The sequence below is a fragment of the Halichoerus grypus genome, chromosome 13 (assembly GCF_964656455.1).
Source record: "Halichoerus grypus chromosome 13, mHalGry1.hap1.1, whole genome shotgun sequence".
Taxonomy (NCBI): Eukaryota; Metazoa; Chordata; class Mammalia; order Carnivora; family Phocidae; genus Halichoerus; species Halichoerus grypus.
In genome coordinates, this window is record NC_135724.1 from 82,290,269 (window position 1) to 82,318,174 (window position 27,906).

Genomic DNA, 27,906 nt, shown 5'->3' on the forward strand with positions numbered 1-27,906 from the left:
AAAATTCTATAAATATTCAAGTTTTTGTGTGAACACAGGTTTTCATTCTCTTGGATAATATGAGTGGGAGTGCTATAAAGCATAAACCTAGTGAGTTTATGCTTTATAAGAAACTGCCAACCTGTTTTCCAGTGTGGCTGCACCATTTTGCATTCCCACCAGCAAGAAATGAAAGTGCTAACTTCTCCACACTCTCACCAACACTAGGCATTATCAGTCTTTTTAAGCTGGTGTAGTGGGTATAACAGTATATTTCAAAATGGTTTTAATTTACCTTTCCCTAATGACTAATGATGCTGAGCATCCTTTCATGTGTTCACTCAACATTTATAGGTCTTCTCTGGTGAAGGGTCTATTCAAACCTTTTGCCACTTTCAGTTGATTGTCTTCTTATATTTGAATTATGAATGTTATTTATATATTCTAGATGCAAGTCATACATCAGATAGGTGTTTTGCAAATATTTTCTGCTTGCCTTTTCATTTTCTTAGTATCTTCATGATCAAAGGTTTCTACTTTTGATGAAGTCTAACATTTTTCTTTTATAATTTGTGCTTTCTGTGTCCTAAGAAATCTTTGCCCAACCCAAGGTCATAAAGATTTTGTTTTTGTCTAGAAGTTTTATATTTAAGTCTATAATCCATTTGAGTTAACTTGTAGATGGCATGAAGAGTAGAAGTTCATAGGCAGGAATGAAAAGGCATATAGATATGTTTCAACATCATTTGTTGAAAAGATGATTATTTCCTCATTGAATGACCTTGGCACCTTTATAAAAAATCAGTGGGTAGCTTTTTCTGGACTTTATTGTTTCATCGGTCTATCCTCAGGCCAGTAGCACACTGTTTTGATGACTACAGTTTCACAGTAAATCTTGAAATTGGGTAGGGTAACTCTACCAACTTTGTACTTCTTTTTCAAAATCATTCCTCACTATTCTTGGTCCTATGCATTTTTAGATTTTAGATTTTAAATTCTTTTAGATTTTAAGCGTTAGAATCAGCTTATCATCTTCCACCAAAAGAAAAAAAAAGTAAAAGCCTGTAGGGATGCTGATTAGGTTTGGATTGAATCTCTAGGTCAATGAGGGGACAGCCGACATCTCAACAGCATTCAATCTTCCAATCCATGAATATAACTCTCCATTTATTTGGGCTTTAATTTCTCTCAGTATTTTATAGTTTTCAGCACACAGGTCTTACACATATTTTGTTATTTGCTGAATTAATCACCAATTATCTTATACTTTTCCAACTGTTTGTTGCTAACTTGAAAAAATACAATTGGTTTTTGCATATGGACTTCATACACAGTGACACTGCTAAAGATACTTTTTAGTTCTAGCAACGTTTTTGTTGATGGCTTAGGATTTTACGCATAATTTATCCTTTTTCTATAGGAAATTCTTTTCCTATAATTTTTTCCTTTCCTATCTGTATACCTTTTCATTTTCTTGCATTATTGCATGAAGGCAGCCTTCCAGTACAATGCTTAAAATAACAGTAGTAAAAGCGGACATCCTTGCCTTGTTTCCAGTTTTTAGAAAGCATGGTCTTCACATTACATATGAAGTTAGCTGTAGGTTTTTCATAGAAAGGTTCCTTTATCAGTCAGCTAAGAGTTTTTAATCATCAATACGAATTGGTTGTCAAATTTGTGTTTCATTGAGTTGACCATCAGGTTTTTCCTTTATAGTCTGTTAATATGATGAATTGATTTTCAAATGTTACACTAATTAAATTCCTTGGATGAATCCTAAGTGGCTATGATTTACTATCCTTTTAATATATTACAGGATTGAGTTTTACAGTATTTCGTTAAGTTAAGCACACACGAACAGGTGGAGAAGAAGATGGAGAGGGAGAAGCAGACCCCCCGCTGAGCAGGGAGCCTGATGCAGGGTTCGATCCCAGGACCCTGGGATCATGACCTGAGCTGAAGGCAGACGCTTAACTGACTGAGCCACCCAGGCACCCCACTGTTAAGCATGTTTACATCTATGTTCATGTGGAATACTGATCTATAGTTTCCTTGTTTTCATACACTAGTTATTTTTTCTTCTTTATCTGGTTTTGGTATGAGGGTAATGCTGGTCTCATTAGTTGAGTTGAAAAGTGTTCCCTCCTAGCCTATTTTATGGAAGTATACAGAATTAGTATTATTTCCTTAAGTGCTTGGTAGAATTCACCAGTAAAACCATTGGGCTTATAGGTTTCCTCATAGGAAAATTTTACATTACAAATTCCATTTCTTTAATGGAAATAGAGCCATTCAAGTTTTCTAGTTCTTAACTGAATTTTGGTAATGTGTATCTTTCAAAAAAAAAAAATTTATCCACTTCATCTAAGAGGCCAAATTTACTGGTATAAACTTTTTCATAATTTTTCACTGTAGTCTTCTCCACATCTGTAGGATCTATAATGATGTCCCCTCTGTTGCATTCCCAATGTTGGTATTTTATTCCCTTAATCACTCTGACTAGTACTTGTCACAATTTTTTTTTTTAAAGGAACTAGTTTTGATTTTCCTATATTATTTTCTCAATTCCAGTGATTCCTGTTCTTTTTACTGTATTTAATTTGCTCTTTTTCTATTTAAGGTGAAAAGTTTATCATTGATTTGAGACTTTTTCTTTTATAAGCATTTATTGCTTTAAATTTCCCTCTAAGCACTGCTTTACATTTTGATAAACGGTTTTTCATTTTCATTCAGTTCAAAATATTTCCTGATTTCTTAACTCATGGCTTATTTATAAGAGCACCGTTTAATTTCCAAATATTTGGAGATTTTACAGAGCTGTTATTTTTAATTTCATGGTTGTTGGAAAATGTACTTTCAGTGAGAACATACTTTTGCAGGATTTCAATCCTCTTAAATTTACTGAAAATAATTTTATGGCCCAGAACATACTCCATCTTGGTCACCATTCTGAGTCTACTTGAAAAGAATGTGTATTTTATAGTTGTTGTGTGGAAAGTTCTATAAATGTCAATTAGGTAAAGTTAGCTGACAATGTTGTTCAATCTTATATGACCTTACCAATTACTTCTATCAATTACTGAAATAAAAGTGCCTGAGATTTCCACTATAATTATGAATTTGTTTATTTCCCCTTTCACTTATCAGTTTTTTTTTTTTAAAGATTTTATTTTAGAGAGGGAGATAGCACAAGCAGGGGGAGGGGCAGCAGGGGAGAGGGAATCTCAAGCAGACTCCCCACTGAGCATGGAGCCTGATGTGGGGCTTGATTTCATGACCCTGAGGTCATAACCTGAGCCAAAATCAAGAGTTGGACGTTTAACTGACTGAGTCACCCAGGCATCCCTGAAGTTGTGTTATTAGATGCGTATTTAGCATTACTATGTCCATTTGATTAACTGACCCCTTTTTCATTATGAAAGTCCCTTTTTATCCCTAATATTCCTTGTTCTAAAATTTTGTCTGAAAGTAATATAGCTACGCCAGCTTTCCTTTATGTTTGCACTGTATAACTTCCCATCCTTTTATATTTAACCCTATTTGTATATTTAAAATGTCTTTCAGGGAGCCTGGGTGGCTCATTCGGTTAAGCCTCTGACTCTTGGTTTTCAGCTCAGGTCATGATCTCAGAGTCCTGGGATCGAGCCCCACTTTGGACTCTGTGCTCAGCATGGAGTCTTCTGGAGATTCTCTCCCTCTCCCTCTGCTCCTCCCCTGATAGCATTCTCGCTCACTCTCTAAAATCTTTAAAAAGAATTAAAATAGCTTTAGTGTTAGTGTTATGGACTGAATGTCTCCCCCCAAAATTCACAGGGTGAAGCTTTAACCCCCAATGTGATGCTATTTGGAGATGGGACCTTGGGAGGTAATCAGGATTAGATTAAGTTTTGAGCGGGGGTCCTGAGGATGGGATCAGTGGCCTTATAAGAGAGAGGTCTTTCCATTCTGGTTGGTGGGAATACAAACCATTCCTAGCCCTGCATGAGCTTCAGAAACTGTTCAGCCTTCTTCTTTCAGGTGGTTCTTTCCCTGGTCTCTGTATCTCTTCTCACACATGGACAAATCAGTACTCAAAGACAGAGGGGCCTCTTTAGGTCTGTAGAGTTCTCTCTGTGCAGCTCCCCCCTCCCTGGTACTCTGGCCTATAAATTCTTTCCACCTTGGCTTCCTTGACCTCTTGGTGTCTCCTCAACAAAGTGAGGTCCAGGCTCTGTTCAGGTTCCCTTTCCCTGTACTGGGTTGTTTCCAGTTGGTAAGCTGATATAATTGTAGGATTCCTCCTGTTTGAAAAACAGCCCAAGGGGCGCCTGGGTGGCTCAGATGGTTAAGCGTCTGCCTTTGGCTCAGGTCATGATCCCAGGGTCCTGGGATCAAGTCCCGCATTGGGCTCCCTGCTAGGCGGGGAGCCTGCTTCTCCCTCTGCCTCTCTCTCTCTCTCTCTCTCTCTGACTCTCATGAATAAATAGAACATTTTAAAATAAAAAAAGAAAAACAGCCCAAGACTGATCCCTTAGAGAAGATTAATGTCTGAAAACCATTATTTAATATATTCTGTCCAGTTCTCCAGTTGTTTAAGGCAGAAGGATAAATCTAGTCCTTATTACTTCATCTTAATCAAAAACAAAAGTTTTAACTTATTTTGAAACAATTTGAAAATTACAGAAAAGTTGCAAGAACTTCTATTTACCCATTATTCAGATCCCGCTGCCAATTGTCCCAGTAAAGTCCTTTATAGAAAAAGAATCCAATCCAGGATGATACATGGCATTCATCTGTCTTGTGTCCTTCAACCTGAATAGTCCCTTCATTTTTTTTTTTTTTTTTTTTTTTTACCTTCATGAGTTTGACAGCTGGCCAAATCTGGGACAATCTGAGTATCAGAATGATACTAACAGAGGTACACACTTACAGTAGAATGTCACCTAACAAATATAGAAGGAACGATGGAATTAGAAAAATCACTAATCGGCAGTTACAATGGCAATAATTGAGAACAAAACAAAACAAATCAATTGATGCTAAAACTATCAGATGAGAAGAATCAAAGAATCTCCCTGCAGAACATTAATTAATTGCTATGGTGAGCGCTGTGAATTGTTTAAGACTGATGAATCACAGACCTGTACCCCTGGAACAAATACATTATGTTAATAAAATAAATAAATAAAAGAACACTAATTACAGAATGGGGGGGGAAGTAACTTTGTAGTCAAGAAACCTGGCAGATGTCAAATTAATAAAGTGGTCAAATTTAACATCAGTAATGGGACAAACGAACATCTTGTGCTACATAATAGAATGCATGGCGATGAACACAGAATCGCTTGTGACAGTCCAGCCAAAAATGCATAACCCAGTCGAATCATGAGGAAATATGAGAAAGCGCAAATTGAAGGACATCCCACAGAAAGACTAGCCTGACCTCGTCAAAGCTACCTTCAAGGTAGCTTCTGTATTCATGTCACCATTATTCCTCAAGCACTTCCGTATTTCCTGGTACAATACGATGCTCCGGGATTATTTTGTTCTTTCCCTACCCCAGCCCTGGATGGAGTCAGCCTCTTTGCCAAGCAGCCCGGACTCCTTTTAGTGGAGACCGGTATTTTTAAGATCTGAGCACTAGGTATGCTCATTGCTACTGGACTATTGCTGCTTCTATACTTTCAGAGCAAACGAAGCTAGGACATATATAAACATATTTGTATACAAACACAGATATCTCTATTTACGTATCTATATTGAAAAGCAGGAATTCCACACCAACACCTCCTGTTCCAATCCAGCCCCACAGGGTTCATCTGGATAGCCCTTTTCCATGCCTGTAACTCCCTTCTCCAATAGTGAGAAACTGGCTTCCATTATCCTTAATATATTTACCTGCTCAATCTCCCTGGATGTTGCCAACCTCCCACACCCGCCAGGCCACTGTTCCACTCAGACTCCCTCCTCCACCTGTCCCTGGCCCCACGGGATTGCCTTCCTACTCCACTGTAGCTTGCCTAATGACTTTTTGACTGAAATGGCAGACAGGCAGGCACATCTTGCTTTTAAAACAAAAATACGTTCCACAAATATATTTACTTCTGCTTTAACAGAGCCCTAGGGTTTTGTGTAGAATAAATGCTACAATCAAAATTGCAAGTATTAAAAGGGAAATTAAATTCCTGCACTTAAAATTTGATTTATCAGCCTCCAAAAAAAAAATTCATGTGTGGATTTCATTAGGTACATTTAAGAACATGGACAATTTATCTCTCTAGTCTAAACTATCCCCCAACAAAGATACCCTGTGCTATTTATTGTTCCTTTCCATTTTTAACCTCAACTGTAATAACACAGGACAGCTACTTTGAATTTATGCATCATACTCTATATTATTAAAAATCAGTTTTCAGTAAAACCACCCCAATAAACACCAAATCTCATACCATAAATTTAATGTGCCACTTTCTGCATGAGAACAATCATTTCAAGTTATTTTCACTAGTAACTTCAAAAATTTATAGTAATCGTAGAAATTGAGAACTCCCCTCCCCAGTGTTTCTTAAATCTGAGAGCTTGCAGACCTCTATAAAAAGTCATCTGTGGACCCCTCAGCATGAAAAACAATCACAAGGCATGTAGTGATCACTTGGTGCCAACAGCCTGGGAACACAAAATGCAAATTCAAATACTGAGATCATGCAGCATGGTTTAGTTACAAGGTCAAAGGATCGGTTTTTTTTAGATTACTATAAAAATACAGATAAAAAAAAAAAAACTTTCTTAGAGATCTCATAGCTCCTGCTCAAGATTTTCTCTCTAGACTCCCATTTGAGGAGCACTGTCCTAATACTTAGTTACAATGCATCTTCAGTCCAACGCGTACATAAGCAAGTGTGAAATATAATTTTGAACTCTTCTCACTGAAAAATGGAAACACTTTAAAAAGGTTTTATTCAAAAACTTCCATCACGTAAGCATAGTCCCCATGGCGTGTCTATGAAACACAGTCTAACGCTCTAGACCATGCCAAATAGCAGTCAACTTTAAAGTTCAATTCCTCAAATCCTTCAATAACAAAAGAACCATCTCTGTTCAGAACTCTGCATTTCAGTGTTTAATTCCACTCTGAGCACCTTTAAAACGTGAGCACTCCTACTGTTCGTCGTTCATGTTTATAAAGGTATCCTATCTTTTACAAGGACTCTACCTGGTATTTTGGTGTTATCAGAAAGTTTCATTTTGTTTTGTCAAATACCTGAGTAAGTCCCCTAGACTTAAGGGCAGGCAAAGGTTTCAAGCAAAAACTGGTTGTTGAAACTTTTAAGAGAACAATGACCAGAAAAGGCAGGCCTTGGCCAATCAATCATATCCACAATCCACACTCAGCTGTCTTAGCCATCTCCCAAGCAAGGCTTTAGCATGTTAATGCTCCACTTCTAAAACTTCTATCTTGATTGGGGGGTGAGGAATATTGTTTATTGTATAAGTATTACATTCAAAGGTTTTATCATTACATTCCAATGTCACCATTATACAAAGAAGAGACATAAGCAAAACTATCAAAGAACTGATTTTTTTTCTTAAACAAAACTATAAAGTTTTAAAAGCACCTACTCTTCATCATAGCTAACTAAAACATGGTCCTACTGTTCTCTGCTAAAAAGAAGCCTGGAGAGACCCACTCCCATCCATTGTTACCAGGCCAGTAAACGAGGAATCGCCATCACTCGGGCCCAGGGCGGGCCCAGCCCCAGACAATGGAGCCTGTGTGTGTTCAGACAATTGCTCGGGGAGTGCTGCAGAAGTGGATAAGCCACTTTGCCTTGCTTGATGGCAGCACAGAGAGAGGACTGTTGGCTACCCCATCTCGGCTTCCACATGCTAATATGCACTGGGTCTGGTCTCTCCTCTCTACTTGCAGGGACAAACGAGAACTTCTTTGCACCTAAGAAGTGTGTAATCTCATTTCTCACCAAACAGTGAGTTTTCAAGGCAAACTCTGTGAACGGGGAGCGGGTTTCGAGTACAGCGCCTTCCCTAATGCTGTGGCTCGGGGCCAGAGGCAGGCAAGCATGGAGCAGATGGAGTCCTGGCAAGGTCTCCACTGTCCCTGCATTAGCAGCATCTGCTCATTACTCAGAACCTTCGCCTGCTTTATCTAATGCTCCAGGAAAAGCATTTTGATTTGATTCATTTCGGTACGGTAACATGCAACACAATTAGTGGTCAAATCAAACTGGAGGATGGCCAGTGCTGACAACTGGAAACAAGGCAGAAGAAATATGAGGCCAGTGGGTTGGAATTCAAAAAATCACAACTGTGGATCACCTTGCCAAATCTCAACACCCCAAGTGGGTGTACAGTGTTCCTACAGGGCGAGGAGCTAAAAAGGATGTGGGGACGACTGACTTTCTCCCAAAGTGGCTTCCATCCCCCACTCCAGATCGGACTCCTTCTGTGGAGGATACATGTGTAGGCCATCAACAGGGCCTCAGTGACTACAGAGCTTCCCTTCGGCACAGCCAGGGAGCTGAAGTTCATTTTATCCTCTTCTCTCCTGTCCGGCATAGTCGTGAATTTTATACAGCAGACCCCACAAGGTCCCTTTCCTTTTTGCCATGTTTTGCCTAAGAAGTGCCCGTTTGCTGCTCCTGAAAAGGAACAATATAAAACTGTGTGTTTGAGGTTTTCAATCTGTCTTTGCCTCAGAAGTAGCTACTCATAGACATGTTGGTATAAATATCACAGCGTCAATCTGTTAAAATAAAGTGAGACCAAAGACAATGCCACCTGAGGTCTGGGAGAAAAATGAAAAGCTCTCGTGTATCCCAGAAATAGTAAAGCCCCAATCAGACTGGTAAAACAAGCTCAGAGTGAGAAGAGAAGTAAAAATGCAAGAGTTCTCACCAAAGACACAATCCTAATCCCCAAATGAATTTGAGACCAAAGATTTCAACATAAACGATGTAAGTACTATAGATTTAACCTTATCTTGGAGTAGGGGAGATCCCCCTAAGCATGCCGTGGAACCCAGAAAGACAACACCAACATGATAGTATAAATGTAAGCAACCAGACAAAGCATAACATCCAGAAACAGACCTGCGTACTAAGAGAATCTCACATCTAAAAACTTATAAAGGCAGCACCTTGAACCAGTGAGGTAGGGAGTGATGGGCTTTCTAATAAGAGATGCTGGAAAAAATGTTCTCAGATTCATATTTTATACTGTCGCAGGATAAATTCTATATTGGTCAAGATTCAAGTGTGAAAAATAAGCCATAGCTTATTAGAAGAAAGAAGTACAAGTAGCAGGTACAAATATGAAAACAATTCTTAGGCTAAGAGAAATGTAAATTGAAACTACATTTGGATACCATTTCTAATCTATCAAATTGACAAGTACCTAGAAGTCTGAAACACACTCTGCTGACAAATCTGTGAGGAAATGGGCATACCTACATACCTGGCTGGTGAGAGTGCAAAATCGTATAACCCCATCTGCGTTTATCCTTGGATTCATAAATTTTATAGGAAACTACCATTCCTGTACTCACATGAAATGTCTCATAGGTAAGGTTTTTTTGCTACATTGTGATAGCAGAAGGGTCCGAAACAATACAACTATTCCTCAGTAAGGGGCTGTGTAAATGAACCACAGTCCTTGTACACATGGAATACTATGCAGGAAGGGGGGGGGGGAAGGAGGCTGTTTTTCTATATACAGACATGGACAAGCTTTCAAGACAGATCATTAAGTGAAAAAAGACAACGTGTGGAATAATATAAAGTAATATGCTATTTTTCATTTAAGAAAAAGAGGGGAAGAATACGAATGTTCATATTTGCAACACAGAAATACTGGAAGGATGGGGAGCCTGGGTGGCTCAGTCAGTTAAGCATCTGCCTTTGGCTCAGGTCATGATCCTGGAGTCCCATGATCGAGCCCCATGTCTGGCTCCCTACTCGGTGGGGAGTCTGCTTCTCCCTCTCCCTTTGCCCCTCCCCCTGCTCCTTCTCTCTCACTCTCAAAAGTAAAATAAAAAAAATCTTAAAAAAAATAAAAGAAAAGGGGCGCCTGGGTGGCTCAGTCGTTAAGCGTCTGCCTTCAGCTCAGGTCATGATCCCAGAGTCCTGGGATTGAGCCCCGCATCGGGCTCCCTGCTCGGCGGGGAGCCTGCTTCTCCCTCTTTCACTCCCCTTGCTTGTGTTCCCTTTCTCACGGTGTCTCTATCAAATAAATAAAATCTTAAAAAAAATAAAAAGAAAATAAAAAGAAAAAGAAAAAAATAAAAGAAAAAATACTGGAAGGATAGACAGAAAACTAAAATATATGGTTGCTTTAGAATGGAGTGGACAAAAATGGGTAAAAGCAAGACTTCTCGGGGCACCTGGATGGCTCAGTCAGTTAAGCATCTGCCTTTGGCTCAGGTCATGATCCCAGGGTCCTGGGATCGAGTCCCGCATCGGGCTCCCTGCTCAGCAGGGAGTCTGTTTCTCCCTCTGCCTCTCCCCCTGCTTGTGCTCTTTGTCAAATAAATAAAATCTTTAATAAAAAAAAAAAGCAAGATTTCTCAATGTGTAACAGTTTCTATTAGTTTGATCTTACATCCCTAAAAATGTAGTAGTCAATAACATTAAATTACAAAATAAAACCCACTCAATTATGGATTAAAAAGTTAAAATTATACACACCTACAACTACCATCTAGAAAAACAAACCATAAACAAAGTCCACTGAAGAATAACCGACCAACTGAAAAAACATTTAAAATAGGTATGGCAAGGGCTATTTCCCTTTCCAATCAGAAAAGATAACCCAGAGAAAAATGAGGACAGGAACAAGCAATTTGCAGAGAAATAGAAAAAAAATATGAAAAGGTGTTCACCTATCCATATAAAGAAAGGCAAACAAAGACAACAGTGAAATGCCATTTCCACCTATCAGACCAGTATGAGGAAGCCACCGCTCTCATACACATGGTGGTGCGACCATTCACTGGTAGAACCTCTGTGGAGGGCAATTTGGTAATATTTATCAAAACAAAGCATGTGTAGCCTCCAACCCAGTAATTACTAGTAATCTACCCCATAGCTATAGTTGCACAAGTCCATCATGGTATCTGAGGAACTGTTTTTAATAACAAAAATAAGCCATCCAAGTGTGCGTCATTAAGGGCTCTAATAAATTATAAGTACAACCACATCGTGCCATAGTACTGAGGCCCCAAAACAATAAGGTTTACCTATAAGTGCTAATATGGAAAGATACCAAGATGTGTCATTGTGTTAAAGACAAAACAAGGGCAAGGCGCAGAGAAGTACACAGTGTAGGACCCATGTCTAAGACATGCAAGGGGAGGGACAGAGGCAGGGGGCAAGGGAGAAGCACTTCAGCTTCCTTTTGGATATGTTTTCTTTTATATTTTATACTTTTTTTTGCTCTGTTTGAATGTTAACTATATTTTTTTAAATCAAGTTTTAAAAATACATTTTGGCCATTATTTACCAAGTAATTGCCAAAGAAGGTAGTTTCTCTCTCCCATCTACATGGTTTCCCAATGTTTCTGTGCAAGAGGGAGGAGGGGAACAAACACTTCTGACCAATGATGGGAAACCGGCAGCACACGAGCCCATCTCCTCAAGCTGGGTCTTCAAGCTTCCAAGGTAGGAGGCGTGGGGTTGCCAATCAATCAGGGGCACAACTCTGCAGGCATCTGTGTTTAGTAGCACATAAAGTGTGCACTCCGACCCCGGCGTGGCCTGGGACACACAGTCACACTTCTGGATTCACTACTGGACTCACAACTCAGCCTCAAGCAAACCACCTAGCTGGTCTCTCTGGGCCCCAGGTTCGCCTCTGAAGAAGAATGTGTGTGTGCACAGGTATGTGTGTGGCCGGGAGGCTAGCAGAGGGTGTAGGATTCTAATTGTACTACAACCTTTGCATACTCATTTTTTAGAGAAACTCATTGGCTGTTTGCAAAGTAGCAAACACATTCAAGCCGATCTTATGTTATCTACCCCAGAGCTCAACAAACATACAGGAAATACTATATACCACAGAAAGAGCTTAGCTGAATTTCTAGAGGCTGAAAAGAAAATCTACCAAGGAGGTCTACTAATGTCAAACTGAAAGAACAGAGTTCATGTTGTTAAAGTAATACCTTGAAAATATTTTCAAGACTTCAGCTCTACTTTTTAAGTGACATATAGATATAAAATAGCCCATTAGCTACTTTACTACAGTTTTGTCCCTTTGAGCCAACCATGGATTCTGTGGTTGTTCCACTGACTCCAAAGATTTGCAACAGTGCCATGACATGAAGACTAACATTCCAAAATATTTCACGGTCCGACTCAGGCAAGTGGGGAAACAAAGCTTTTGGGGATTCCAACGTCACAGCATAATGGAACTTAGGAGCATAGGATATCATGGCCATCAAAATTATGATTCCTATTAGCTACAAACTGACAGGTGTTTCATGACTTAGGTAAATATAATTTTAGACTTTTCTCACCTAGTTCTGTAAGTCCACGGTTGCTCATACACAAAAAGAATTCTATCAATCCCAGAGAGACAACACAGCACCACAGATTATCTTGTATGGTATGTAAGTGCCAGGAAAAGGTAGGCACTGACTTTTATTTTTCTATTTCCATATTTGTCAACAGATTATCTATCCCCCCTTTTCCCTGTTCCCTTTGGACTGAGCAGAGACTAAAGGAAAAGTAGGCCAAGTATATTTAATATTTTATACCAAACAAGCTATTTGCTTAAGATGGCTTGGCCAGCCTCGTGTCTGGCACTGAAACGCAGCCCGCCAGTTCCAGTAGGAATTAAACCCCAGTCTTACTGGGTTCTGTGCTCCATCGCCTACTAATGCATGGAGGGGTTATTGGCCAACTTCTCCACATAAAGGCAAGAGTGAGGCTATGTGTGTGACCGTGTGTGTGTGCCCACGTGTATGTATGGAGGGATTACAGGGGGGAGCCGGCCACAGCTGCTTAATTTTTGTAAAGCTTTTTTTTTCCTTAATAGGGAGGAGGGTTGCAGTTACTTACCATCCTCATAAGCGGCTACCGCCAGCGAGCTGTTTATCCTCACAAAGGAGACATATGGCTGCATTCCAGGCTCGTCCTCCTCATACTCTGATTCCAGGAAAGGGGCTGTGTAGTCCCAGGTGCGGGTGTCCCACACCCTCACGTCCCCTGATGTATATCTGGAAAAGAAGGGCACACTTGGTTCCAAATGGGGACTGGAGAGCAGGGCCATGGTAGAGAAAACAGGGAGAGCCTTAAAACAACAGAGAAATAAGATTTGGTCAGTGGGGAACCACTCCTGTAATGCTGTTTAGATGAGTAATTCCAAAAGGAGAAAATGTCACCGAGATGACAGAAGGCTGGGAACATGGTTCATGCTCTCACAGGGCACAATGGTGACAATTCAAATGAGAACGCTGTACTACAACCCGGGATATCAAGATCTCCCTTACGCTAGCATAACCAATCTACTACCTTGCATTCTCCCAGCAAAGGGATCACTAGTAGAAATCTGTAGAAGCCACCGTATTTACACACATACACTAAAGACAGACCGAGAGAAATGCTAAGGACTAATGGTCTTACAGGCACGAGCTTTCTAATGCCTCATCCATGCATCAGATTTGACTGATTAAAGTCCCTAAAGACTAATTGATTTGCTGAAACAATTAAGTCTTGCCTTTAGCAGCCAGACAATGCTGCCTTCTCATGAAAAGCTCTTGCCGAAATGCATGACACTCCCCGGTTTTGCCCACTTAGATTATAGGAGCACTCACTCTCTCCTATTACTACTGCCACTCCAACAAATGACTCTCTCCATCAAAGCCAAGGCAGGGCCAGAACCTGCTCAGACATGAGGCCCCTCAGACACCAGGATAATGGAATGACCAGATGACGAGGTGGTGTGCTGCCTGCCATCGAGGTACTTATGCTAAGTTCCTTACATCTGCTACAGAGAGTTTGGTTCAACATGTAAATCAACTAACCATGGGGAGGGGTGTTACAAATGCTTTAAGAGTCTAATGATGTACCCCACAAACACAAAGACAGGCACACAATTTTAAGCAGGTTCACAGTCTTCTTGAGGCCCTAGCCATAGTTCCTTCAGGGTTTCTTGGATCCCACGTTAAAACTATAAAGACTCAAGATAATCTCTGAAATGTATTCAACTACTGAAATCTATCACATGATACATCTATGAAGTAGTTAGAGATCAATTTCTCACGTGAGATTCCTTAATAAAGAAATTAAGGGGGAACCCTGGGTGGCTCAGTTAAGCATCTGCCTTTGGCTCAGGTCCTGAACCCAGGGTCCTGGGATTGAGCCCCACATTGGGTTCCCTGCTCAGCAGGGAGCCTGCTTCTCCCTCTGCCCCTCCCCTTGCTCATGCGCACGCTCTCAAATAAATAAAATTTTTAAAAATATATATATCTAAAAAAAAAGAAAGAACATTCTGATAAAGGAGTGTTTCATTTACTGAATGTAGCAGTAATTCCCTCAAATTATTGACAGTAAATATGTGATTCAAAGGTGATTTTGTCACACAAATTCCCTCGCTTGGCGAATTCGGCTCTCCCCTTGCAAGACAATGCCTGGGGAGTGCACGTGTGGTATAAAGAGCCAGTAAGAGAGACGTGCTTTCTAAAATTGGACTGAAGGAACTCTGCATGACCACTGATCCCCCAGTAAACAGGAACGCTCACTCCACGAGTGTTGTTAAGCCTGGTGATGCACAAGCAAGGGTGGATATTGATATCACCGTGGCCAAAGCACGGCCACTGGTTCCCAGGTCCTCCGGGCAGCATTCCAGATCACCCTTCTTAATGAGGAACCCTATACAAGAACACAGACTCCGCCAAATCTACCAGGCTCACCTTGACACCCTACAAAACAACTCAGACGTTCCCTGGAGTAAGGCCACTTGCTTAGCTACAGACACACTGAACAGAGAAAACATGTTTGAATGTCTAGACTGTGCATGATTAGATTCTTAAATTCTATGTGAAAGGAAGGAGCCATTTCAAAAAAAAAAAAAAAGGTGAGAGGGATGGTGACACCATCAGAAATACAGAGACGAGGAGTGAAAGGAAGACACAGAAAGCAAGTGTAGGGGTCTGAGGACTCTGGGACTTGGAAACGTTATTTCCTTTCCTTTGATGACCAGCACAGCAGCCGCACATGCTCCCGCAAGGCCCTTTGTGCACCCCATCGGGGCCGCATGGCCAGCAGAGGGGTACAGAGGAGAGCATTTCAGGAGCCTAAGCTCCAGCCCCAAAGCCCCTTTACAGAGTTCCGAGGCAAAACCACAAAACCAGAACCTGATGAACTGCCGGACCCCACACAGCAGGGAGCGGTGAGATCCAAGCTGCCACTCGCTCTCATCACCGGCAGGCTCCCACACGAAGAGCGCTCTATTAACGTCCACCAGAGCCTCACAGGGCTTTTCCGGCACAAAAAGAGTTGTCCTCACCCTGAGATGCCGCGTGTCTAGATTAAACCCAGGTTCTCCTCCAAAGGCTTCAGTTCACCACACACTAGCCCACTGCTGAATTCCCTCCTTTCCTCAGTGACCGCATCAGTCCTAGTCCCTGGTGCAAAACTGAGCAGCTTCTCCGCATCCCTTCACCTCCCCCCTGCCGCCCCCCGCCCCAGCCACACTGCCCTCTGTGTTCCAGTGGCCACGTCCTCTCTGTTCCCTTCCCCAGTCCAAACCCCTCAGCGCCTCAGGGCCCCTTAGTCCCAAGGCTCCCCCCACCCACCATCAGCCCTGCACAAGCCAAGCCCTCAAAAGTACCTGACAACATGAATAATCATTCTTCCTTCCTTCCTTCCCCTTCACCCTGGACCATGTCCCCCTGTGATCTAGCCTACATGACAGCAGCCTAGACTTTTCTCACAGCAACTGTGTGTGTGTGTGTGTGTCTGTTCAGCTCGCCAAGAACCTATAAGCTTCTAAGGTCGGGGGTTGGGTCTTGCTCACAGCTATGAGCCCAACAACTAGAAGTTCTGAGTCAGACTAGAACAGCACTTAACCCTTAGAAAGCCCCCTAGCTACTCAAGCCTTAACATCTTATTGATGACATTTTAATTACTAGGCCTAGCACAGAGATCCCTCCACAAACTAGCTTCCGCCCCTCTCCCCAGTCTCATTTTCTGTTCTTCCTTAGCATGAACCTGTCTCCGGACAAGTCTGTCATTCCTGGCTTCCATATACTCTTGCTTCTGCATCTTTGCTCACATTATCCACCATTCTGGAGTACTTTCCCTCCTGACAACCCAGCCCAGTGGATCCCAACATTGGCTGCACATGGGAATCACCTGGGATGCTTTCCAAACTCCTGATGCCCAAAGCACACCCAGGCCACTGAAATCTGACTCTGGGAGTGGACCAGGCATCAGTGTTTCCAATGTTTAGGCAAGACTGAGAACCACTGACCTAGCCCAAGCCTACCAACCACCCAATGTTTAGCACAGACCCTCTTCCTCCATGAAGACTTCTCTGGCTCAACTACCACTGTATCTGAAGAAATGGCATTCGTTACATTCCACATCTCCACTTGATTGCCAAGTCCCCGAGAAGGCCATATCTCAATGCTGTATCTCCATCACAGCACCTTACACATAGCTAATAACATACCAATGACTGGAAGGGGGTGTCCACAAGTAACAACCTGACTGGTTTGAGTGGCGCCTTTTACTTCTACTGCCCACCTTCCATTGCTGATGATCAGTGGAAACACTCCGAACACACACATCGAGAGGTGTTAAACTCCTTGCATTTACTTCCAAACTGATTAAAATATCTATAAAAGCACAGGATAAGCTAAATCATTTTGGTAAAGAACACTTTCAAAGATATCCATTTAAATTAACTCCATTCCTCATGGCCAAAGAGCAGGAGAAGAGTATAATGCAAATGACTCAGGAGACAAAATATAAAAGACTCCATGTTTCCTTTTGGAGGGGAACAGAGAATACATACCGTTTCAGCAGGTACCACGTGATGACTCAGCGCCAGGCTCTAGAATCTAACGCAAGTGAGAGCAGCCAGAATAATGGAGCTCAGACCCCGTGCTAATGAACTCGTGCTAAAGAAACAGACATTTGCATGTAAAACGATGGTTGGAGCAGAGGGAACTGGACCAAACCCTAAATGTGATCTAAAAGTGCTTAACAACATTGGCCAGGAGAAGCAAGAACAGATATTGAAGGGAGGTAGGAAGAAAAAACTGATTTTTCTCCAGAGCTCCAGATGTCTTTATCGCTGCCTAATGACAATTACACTCAACCAATTAAGGCACCACTATGACAGTTGCATTGTCGGTAAGCCTTTGGACCCCAATGTTGATGGCTCTCTAATTAGTGTCTGTGCAAAGTACAACTGCAACTAATATATTACTGATGTAAGAGCACTAAAGAAAAACTAAAGGAGAAAGAAGCCTTTTCCAAATGAGTGAGGATGTCCCAGTCCAGGGTACGGACCAGTGAAACTGTATGCTTTCCCAATCTTTTTTACGCTTGGCAGGGTTACCTCCAAATAAATAGGTCAGAGACCACAGCTGATTTGTTGTTGAAAGAATGGGAATAGAGCCTCTCAAGCTCGGCACGCCAGAGCAATTGCCAATTTACAATGATTTACCACCAAAGAGCTTCCATTAACTAATAAGTTTCCACTAAACAGACTACTCATTTGGACTAAGAGACCCGAAGAAAAAGGAAGAAATGTCGTACAGCTAAAAACAAAATAAAACAAAACAACCCCCACCTTTAACCTTTCTTGTGGGGGGAACCTGAGCTTATTTGCTAAAAACATTTTTCCCCCCCCAAGGCTCTTCATGACAACCTCGGGGGTTGTTTTAAGAATGCTGTAAGTAAAGTTAAGTGACTTACCCAAGGTCACAAAAAAACATTTTAGTGGCACAGCTGGGATCAAAACAGGTCCCTAGGCTTTCCTCAAACTGCTGCTTAGCCAACAAGCCAGGCTGCCTCCTCAGATGACAGTGTCTTTAAACAAATACGGCTTTTAAGGACCATCCCCATTTAAGTGCAATATAAGGAATTTATCGTTTTCAGTATTGTGACTCAGGCATGCAGGACACAGCCCGTGAACCTAACCCATCAATTCTACCACTGTCTCTACCTAGAAGGCAAGAAGCCAACAAAAAAGTCTCAATACACTGGCAAGGAGTGTGAGGCTGGGTAGATGCAATGGTGTGTCCCACACGTACTTCACAGGTGACATGGGAGGACATACAGGATGGCTGATATAAATAACTTCAGCCTCTACAGAGCCATATTCATACAACCGTCCCCAAACGAAATCACAATTCTATTCTGATCAAGTACTCACAGAAGCCAAAAGGAGCCCCGTTATGAGGCCTCAGGCCCGGACTTGCAGATAGTTTGCGTGTCAAATCCAGTACATTGATCATGGCTGCCTATAGCTCTGTGTTGACAAGGATTCTGAAGCTGTATTCCAGCAGCTTACCAGAAAAATAAATGCTGGGCTGGATTATTAACACCCACCCTTGGTTTGGGACTGAGGAGTGGCAGCATGTAAGCGAGTTATTTGCATCCCTGCCCCATACAAAACTCTACCTAGCCAGCTCCTCGTCATCCTTCCAGACTCAGCTGAGAAGTCACTTTCCAGGAGAACCCGGCCTGACTGAGCCTGTACCGGGTGCCCTTCTCTAGGGTCTTACGGTGGATGCCTTGCTCTCCCCACCCTAGCGTCTCCCACGTTGTTCTGTCACCACCGGGGCTTGTACCTCTTGCCGCCTGGGAGCAAGGGAGGGGTCTGCAGTATTCATCTGTGCTTAGTAAATGTTCAGTGAGTTAATTTTACTAACAAACTCAGAGGACAGAACTGGTTTAAAGCCTATCAAGCAATTAGGCAGAGGTCCCTAAAAATGCAGCACCCACATTTCAAGAACCATTTTTGCCCTTACCATGCAGAGGCTTTAAGAACTATTCACATGCTCCATACTTAATTTAGTAATAACCAAAGAATACAAATCAATGAAATCAAGAGTATTTACTGTTTTCTATGAAACATGACTGCGCTGTATTATGCAATTAACAAAATGAACTCAACCCCACGGTGCAGTCTTTCCGTGGAAAAGCACTACTACAGACATCAAGTGCAGCTTAAGACGCAGCGATTGAAAACTAATGAACATCTTAATGGACCTTACGAGATACATGCACTACACACTTAAAACTGTTTTCCATACATCTTGGTTAATCACAATCAATAGAGTCAGAGTCGATGACGGTTATGCAGAGTTACTGTAGCTGTGGCCCTTCCCATTATTCCTTGGAGAACCAGAGATGGATAAATGCAGCCATGAGTTCACCAGTATTTATTAAGGAGATTCTGGAGCTCCTTCATTAAGGATATAATAAATGTAATGCTCTCCTCCAGTCTCTTATCAATACCTTACCTCAGACTTATTTACCAGAAGAGCACGTATACCTCACAGCAGAAAATAAATAAATTTAGAAGTATTTTTAAAAAGTGGTCCCTAACGGGTAATGATCGAATCCCTTACGGCAAACAGTCCAATGTCATAATGAGCAGCAGCACAAAATCTATATAAACCAAGGCTGAAAGAAAAACTGTGAAGAGAAAAAGTTCTTTAAGAAGCAGGAAGATAGCAAGCATGTCCCTACTAAGTGAGGTGCCCGTTGTCTAACAACGTTATCATGGGTCTCTATTTACAAAGCAGGTTATCTGAAGAGTCTCAAAGCAATCCACAGGTATTACCCATTTTTTATACATTCCCCTGAAACTAGCCAAGTATTAAACCCCGTCCTTGTCATCTTTAGCTCCTGGGTAGAATATATTTTAAAATCCGGGGCAAATATACACAATTTCAGAGCAAAGCCTTATTGTGGCATGGTATATGGTCAATGAAAAGGCACATTTTTAAGTACTGGGAAAAAGTGGAGGAAAAAAAAACAAACGGCTAAAAGCAGGGTATTTCAAGTTACCTTAGACGCAGGACTGTGTTTGAACCATTATTTTCCTTAATCATAAACTGGAAACTCAAAGCTTTGCTTCCAGCCTACAGAAGACTGGGTTGTGTGGACAGACAGAGCTAATAAAGATAAAAAGCCAGAACAGCAGCCAGAAGTCACTTGGCTGCTAGAGGGAGGCATCTGCACTTCTGTCACCTGACTACTTGGGCACAATTGCCCCAAAGGGAACAGAGGTGGATGAAAGTGCAGGAGACCAAATGGGACAACGATATTTTAAGGGAAAGTAGAGAGCTAATATTTTGCAACATTAAATGATAATTTTCCCTCCAACCATTCTTGGCAGAGGAGAAACACTGATACACGGTCACTGTTCCTTCTAACAAAGGCGGAAACTGGACCCTAAAAAGGCAACATCACAGCAACAGAAAACGAGGTAGAAACACATTTAGGAGTGTTGAGAAAAACCTCAACACAAAGAGGGTGCTTGATATTTTTTTTTACACCAAAAGGGGAGAAAAGAGTCCTCTAATGTGAATAGAGAAGTATGCTCTCTTACGCAAACTGAAATGCTTCAGACTTACGAATCTTAAGTAACAGTAAGGAGGGAGTTTATTGCAAAACACCAGCATACTCCTGGGCAACAGCTAAAAGCTTCTGGTGAGCTAATAGCTTAACGGTTCGCAGAGCCGGCACAAGGCCTCCAATGAGCCCCAGCTTGACTTTCTCCCTCAAGTTTTACCTGAAACACTCTCCTTCACTAGGTGGCAGCAAAGCAAACATACTTCTGGCGGATTATACCTAGACCTACAGCTCAGGTTTAGAATGTGGCCTTTCTGAACTCATGACGTCATCTGTTTTCAACGCTCTTAACTTCCAGAGTGCAAATGGGGACAAGAACAACAGTCTCAGCATCACAAAACAGGACAGAGATGTTTTCATATGCTCATCTCTTTTGTTCTTTTGCTTTAATGATAAACATAATTTGAGAAACATTTCAAAATTCTCAGAGCTATCATCACCCAAACAAAAACAAAAACCACACTTCCACATCACTTATTATCAACAAACTTTCCAGATAAGCTCTCTTCTAAATACTCAGAAAAGCACATACCAACCCTCACTGAATTTCAGGAGCACTACCTCATCACAGAGAAAATGCAGCCGGAGGCTGAACTCGGAGACAGACAGGGGGTTTACAGTATGGAGATTGGTGGTTCTGAACACAAAATTTTCTCAGGTTAAAGAAATGGGAAATTTGGGCTGAAAGAACAAAGTAAACGTTGTGTCTGAATCACTCCGCCACAGTTGAAGGAACTTCTTATCTACCCAGCAAAGACAACAACTGCTTCTGGTGTTTTCTGGGACATTGCACATCACTGCTAAGTGGCCAGGTGAGACCACAGAAAGGCAAGAAAGGCCGCAGGAGGAGATGCAGGTCAAAGATGCAGTAAAGAGGCTCAAAGTGCAGGGTCTCAGGAGCGTGAGTTTTCATCCTGTACACACTTTCCTCAAAGTTTGAGTCCTGGGTCCAGTGTTAGGCTCTGAGGGTACAGAGAAGCCCAATGCACCACCTCCACCATTTTAAGAGGGATACAGTTAACAAGACCCAATACTGCCAAGACGTGGAAGGGGATGGGCCAAGAAAAGGGCACTGGTTTGTGAGCACCGGTGACCTGAGAGAGAGTATAGCTTGGTGGAAGGGCTGAGATGGAAACCAGACTGTAGAAGGTTAAGACGTGAATGTGTCCTCTCTTGTTATTTATGGCACTGACAGAAAGAAGGGAGGTAGATTCAGGAGAGCAGGCTTGAGGGATGGTTTTGAGACTTCAAACCAAAAGTTAGACTGAAAGGAAGTTGAGAGTTAGGAGGGCTTTTTAAAAATAATTTCTTAATTTGGAAAATATGAAAATTCATTCCCCCAAATCCAGTAATGGGACTCTAGCCTAGAAAAATAATCACACTGGGGGATAAAGAAAGACGTAGGACTCTTTATTCTACACATTTATATGCAATTTAAGGTTTCTATAGTTAGCATGTGATTTTTAAATATTTTTTTGAATTTATGAGAGAGCGAGAGAGAGCGCATGAGCAGGGGGAGAGGCAGAGGGAGAGGGAGAAGCTCCACCCCAGGACCCTGAGATCATGACCTGAGCCGAAGGCAGATGCTTAACTGACTGAGCCACCCAGGCACCCCAATAAGCATGTGTTTTATAATTTTTAAAGAAGATTGACAGTACTGAAAAAGGGAAAAATCTGTAAACCTCTACGTAAAATATTCACAATATTATATAATAATAAAACACAGGAAATTACTTTAATGTCCAATATTAGGGGAACAAATAAAAAAATTAGGATATAATTATATCGTAGGAGTTTTTGTAACAAATCAAAGAAAATGAAAAGCATGTAACAACACCAAAAAAAATCTCACCAGTTTAGTGAGGAATAAAGGCCAAAATAAAAGGTAGGTTAGGACTATGTAAAAATGTGCATAAAAAAACAACGAAAAATAACTTATGTACACAAAAACCGTAACAAGAGCAGTGTTAGCATGCTGGGATTTAGGGGACTTTTTCTCTTCTCTGCTTTCTAACGGTTTTGCAAGAACAAGGTTTTACTACCACTTCTTCATTTTTAACAGAAAAGAATGGTGTATGCCACAAAAGAAAACCCAAAATGAAGCTGTCATAGATGAGCCGTCGGAGTAGCAAACGAGAGCTTAGGAAGGCAGCCCTACCGCCTGGCCCTCCACGCGGACACTGCACAAGAACGGTGGAGTGGTGCAGTGCACGCGTGCCCTCTCGGCTTGCCAGACCTCCGAGCCTCAGGCAGCCGTGCAAAAGGAGGGTTTTGGAACAGTTTACCTCTACGGTTCCTTCCAGGTTGAAGATGACATGATTCTAAGTGGAAAGAACTAAGAAATCAAGGACCAGACAAATTAGGGATTTCTCCAGGTTTCCATGTAACACACAGTATCCAGGTAGGAGGGGGTTCTGCATATTAAATTGTAATGCTTCTTTCAGACAAAACAATGTACAAGCACTGTGGGGCGCTTCATATTATATACCACATCTAGCTTTAAAAAAAAAAAAAATGTAAGAGGCATCATCCAGGTCCTGCTCAATTGACGAGTACTCTGGGTCCTGGGTGAACTTGAGTGAATGAGTATTTGAAGGCTAGTCTGGTTTGAGTGAGAAGAAAAGTAAGGAAGACCCAAGCCGGGGTCAACTGTGAGGCTAATTGTAATAAATTACTCTAGGTGACTCCAAACCAGGAACTTTTTATACAAAGGCGTGAGAAGATGGGAAGAAGCAAGAGATTCTGCAATAGCCTTTGCTGTCAGTTATAAGTAAACCTAATCGCTTTCAATGCAAAGATGTTACACAGTTTAGTTCTAGGCAAATAAAACTGAAGCCTCTGAACAAATTCTGCCTATTTTTAAAGGGAGAAAAAGGAAACGAAGAAGGAAAATTAGAGAAACACAGGCTAAGTAGATGGGCAAGAGATGGCGAAGTGGCCAGTGTCTCTGTAAGCGGCTCCTTGGAGATACATAGCTGCAGAAAGCCGGGTGAATACAGCATTGATTGGGAATGAGGTAACCACAAACATCACGGTCTCAAATGAAAAGGGATTCGAGATCTGACCCAGAAAACAAGCATCGTAACCACCAGATAAAATTTTAATGATAAACACAAGATGCTCTACACACAAGCAAGATTGAAGTACCCGATACTAGGCCATAAACATAAGGTTCTCTTAGAAAGAGGAGCTGGGAGGAGCCTCTCTGACCCACAGATCACGTTTCATCTTATCGATCCATGAGACTCTGCCATCACTTTGCGTTGTGCTGGCATAATCTGTAATGTTGAGCAGATCTCAGGGGAACGGGGAGGCAGGAAAAGAAGGGCTGGCATCTGGACTCGTGGCCAGCCTGCCTTTGTGAGGTGCGTGTCCAGATAAATTCATACTTGGCTTTGGAGATTAAAGTCTCCTTTATCTCTAATTTCCTTTATGACCCTCAGTCCAATCTCAACATTCTGTCCTCAAAGGCCTCCTGACACACCGGGAGACCTCTTTAAGCTAGAAGGACAGAAGTCCTTTCCGAGTTACCACGGAGTCTTAGAATTTGTAGGCAGAAAGGACCTTATGTAGCATGAGCTCTTAGACCCACATTTTAGCAATGAGAGGCTAAAGCCGCACTGATAACTGAATGAACAGAATTCCAGATTTCAGGTCCATTCATCTTTCTAAAAACAGTGGTTCTATAGCACTCCCAAGAAGGGCATTAACCTCTGAATTGTGGCCAGCAAAACAAAAGCTAAGGAAGTGTTCTTTCTGGGCATATCTAGTTTAAAGCAAAAATACTTTTTCTAGGCATTATAGATCACAAAACATTAAAATAATCTGTTTGGAGTTTTAACTCCAACGGTGCCCTTTAAAGAATGTTTCTTAAGCAAAGAGTCTTCTTTAAAGAAAAAGACTCACCTACTACCAAGCTCTTCAGGCCAAGATTTGTTTTTGGTTTCCTCCAGGTAGGAACCTCTCCTGGGGGGGCTCACCCCAAAGCCAATCCAGACTCAGGGTTTTAAGTGTCCTGGTCTCTACTTAGGGCATTAAATATACAATGAGACTGTAGTTCAAGACTGCTTCTCAATCCAAAGATGAAACGGGTCTTCTCACTGTACATTAAAGAAATACACAAACTGTATTTGCATCCGTGTTAGTAAAATCGGAAGAATTGATGAAAGGGGTTTTCGGAACAGAAGCCACAGGAATTTACAGAAGCTAAAATTAAATTTCTTGGTGATGAAGACAACTAAAAAGCCTATTTCAGGACAAGGTAAGCAGCAAATAGGTACTGTGTGGTGGGGGAAGGAAGATTATGTGTGGTCACGGCCCTTTCTCATAAAAATGGCTTCAGAACAAGAGAGTAAGAACAGGCTCTGTTTGTGCCAACACGTATTATTCTTGCTTGACTTTTTTACGTCTTCATAAAACACAGACTGTTTGCCTTAATGAAGCTCTAACCTAACATGCCACAAGAGTGATTTAAAAGCTAGGAGAGACATATTGAGACAAATGGATTACAGCTCTACACTCCACACCATTCGCTTCTCACCACTAACTTCAGACTCTTGAATACTTGACAACAGAATCATGGAGATTTTTCCATCTCAAACCCGGGCTATCGTGGGAAGGTACGAGCTTTCAGGGACTGGGACTCTGAGGGTAGCACACGAAAAAGGAAAGACCTTAAGATGAAGAGTTAATCATCAAGTAAAAAATTGCGTTTGCTTACCCAGCAACAACAATGCCATCATGGGAGTGCACGTCGCACAAAACCGCGTCAGGGATGTGTTCCAGTTCACTCACGGCGCCTTTGCGATTCTGCATAAGGAAAAGGGAACGCAGTTTACACCGTTCTTGTGCTCAGCGGAAGCCAGCATTTCACTTCCAGCCACGTTCCACGGCCATTTCCTACCGCACGATTGTGCTCAAAGTGGCTGGGGCATTCCAAAGGACAAAGAGGACAACTAATATGATCTGGTGTTAGCATTTACGAGCTACCACACACAGGAAAAGCACTGAAGGGGGGGGGGCATGGGATGTGGGAGTCACTGCTCCTGGGCTTGAGGGGGTTACAGGATATAAAGGCAATGTGTGAGCAGACAACTACGATCCACAGTAGGCTGGCAGTGGCAAGTACCTGAAGAAATGCATCAAATGTATTTAGAAAGTTCAGTTCAGAGGACAGAGGTATTTAATGATATTTTACCCGTCAACAACCCTTATGAACATTCGGAGGATAAAAGGAGCAAGGACATACAAAGATAAAAATCAGGATGGGGAAACAAAGATGACTGCAAGGTCAGAGGTTCATGGAAACAGTAATTTTTTTTAGATTATTTTTTGAGAGAGACAGACAACACAAGCTGGGGGAGAGGCAGAGGAAGAAGCACGCTCCCCACTGAGCAGACGTTTAACCGGCTGAGCCACGCAGGCACCCCGGAAACGGTACTTTTGAAGGGAACCCTAAAAGCCATGACAACGGCCGCTCCTGAGGGGACCAGGTGGAGACACACAAGGGACAGATGTGTCTTCCACTATGTGGCGGTTTGTGATTTTGGAATCATTTGTACAAAGCTCATTACACTGGACATGGGCCGTGCTGTGCAGGAGGCGCGTTCGTCACCCTCACCACAACCTGACGAGCGGGCTACTGTCAGCCACACTTAGCAGAAAACGGGGGCATCCTAAGGGAAAGCAACTTGCTCGAACACTACTTTTCACGCTTTGATAGGGCTTTCTTCCTAGAATCACAGTAAGAATTCCATCATTTCACACTTCACTTAGATAGTCCTCACTGCTAACAGGGCCAGGAAATGGGCCGAGACGCTCCAGAGTCTGACTCTAGTTCACTGAGTCGACAACCACTTATCGAGTGCTTACCAAACAGCTTTGTGCTTGTTAGAGAAAAAACAACTAGCCATTTTGTTCAACTGTATGTAACCCGCAAACAGTTATGAAGGGCCAGATGCTTGCAGGTGGGTCTCTGAACACCTTCACTGCTGCCACCTTCAGCCGGATGAGGAGGATGGAGCTGCCTCCCTCCGTGGCTTTCTCTATCACCGAAGAGGAAACAGAAACTTAGCCGCTGTGTGCTCTCAGGGTCTGACATCTCTGAATTCGAGCCAGTGTTCACTGACACTCTAGCTCCCAGGCGCACAAGTCAAAAGCATCCCTCCTTTCTGGATGCAAAGGCCCCAGTTATTGCCCAACTGGCCAGCTCTCCTTTAATTCCAGCCCCTCCTGCAGGGCCGGACCCAGCTTGTCTAAGTAGCGCCGTCGAACCTTCATGGCTGCCTCTCACTGACGTCCCTCATGCAGGCCCAACGGAGCACAAGAGGCCTGGGGGCCTCCGCAGGAGCTTATTACCTGGTGAGCACACAGCTGTGGGGCCCGGGTGCTTCTTATTTGGTGGTGGTGGCGTAATGGTCTAAATAAGAGCAGTGTTTCTTGAATTCAGGGTTTCTCAACCCCAGCACCAGTGACGTTTGGGGCCGGATAATTCTTTTTGGTGAGGACTGTCCTGTGTGTGGCAGGATATTGAGCAGCTTCCCTAACCTCTACCTAGTAGATGCCAGTAGCATTCTCTACCTACCCCCAGTTGGGACAACCACAAATGTCTTCAGATGTGTCAAATGTCCCCTGGGAGGCAAAATCGCCCCTGGTTGAGAACTACCTTTCCAAGGAGAACTAGCATAGCCATCCTTTCTAACTCTGCTAGAAAATGTGTGAGTTTGCCCAGATCGAGAGTATCCATCACTAATCAAGTTATGAGGTGACCGGGGAAGGACAGGCACATAGGCAATCTATCACCATCAGTAATGAACAAAAGCTTGTTGATCTCAGTCTATTAGGATTAACCTTTACAGGAGTGGAGAGAGTATGTACAGGTCTACCCTATCCATACAAGGGACTAACTAGCCCCCAGGTGGGAAGAGGCACCACCACTGCTGCTATCTCGTGATGCCTCAAAACAGCTTTATGTAATGCTGTTCTTGACAGTTATTTCCTACAGAAACACTCCACTGTGCAAATTCTTAGCTGTGATCTAATATTTCTGTAGAGATTTTGAAGTGATAAATGCTATGGAAGCAAGCCAGTGGGTTATGTGAGGGGAGAGAAGACAGTACTTAGAGACATTTAAAATCTCCCTCTTATATGGTTACTGGAAATAGCATTTTCAGCTCCTCTTTTGTATCCAGGTGGTGCTTTTGCTTTCTTGGTCCATCAGCGTTGGCCAAAATGAAAGGAGGCTGCACAGAGCACTACTCCAAATCCTAACCATCAGTGGGGAGGTGAGGGACACCCCAATCTCACCCCTCCTCTCCTAGAGAATAGGATGCTCCCAAGC

At 42.4% G+C, this 27,906-nt stretch overlaps 1 protein-coding gene across 2 annotated transcripts in view; it reads right to left on the reverse strand.

The window, feature by feature from the left end:
• FBXW8 (F-box and WD repeat domain containing 8) overlaps positions 1-27,906 on the reverse strand; it is a 116,908-nt gene that overhangs the window by 55,594 nt on the left and 33,408 nt on the right. For both annotated transcript variants that reach the window (XM_036115858.2, XM_036115859.2), the window contains exons 4-5: positions 25,288-25,376; positions 13,029-13,186 (exon numbers count right to left, since the gene is read on the reverse strand). In XM_036115858.2, the coding sequence (XP_035971751.1) occupies positions 13,029-13,186; positions 25,288-25,376 (247 nt within the window). The remainder of the gene's footprint in view (positions 1-13,028; positions 13,187-25,287; positions 25,377-27,906) is intronic.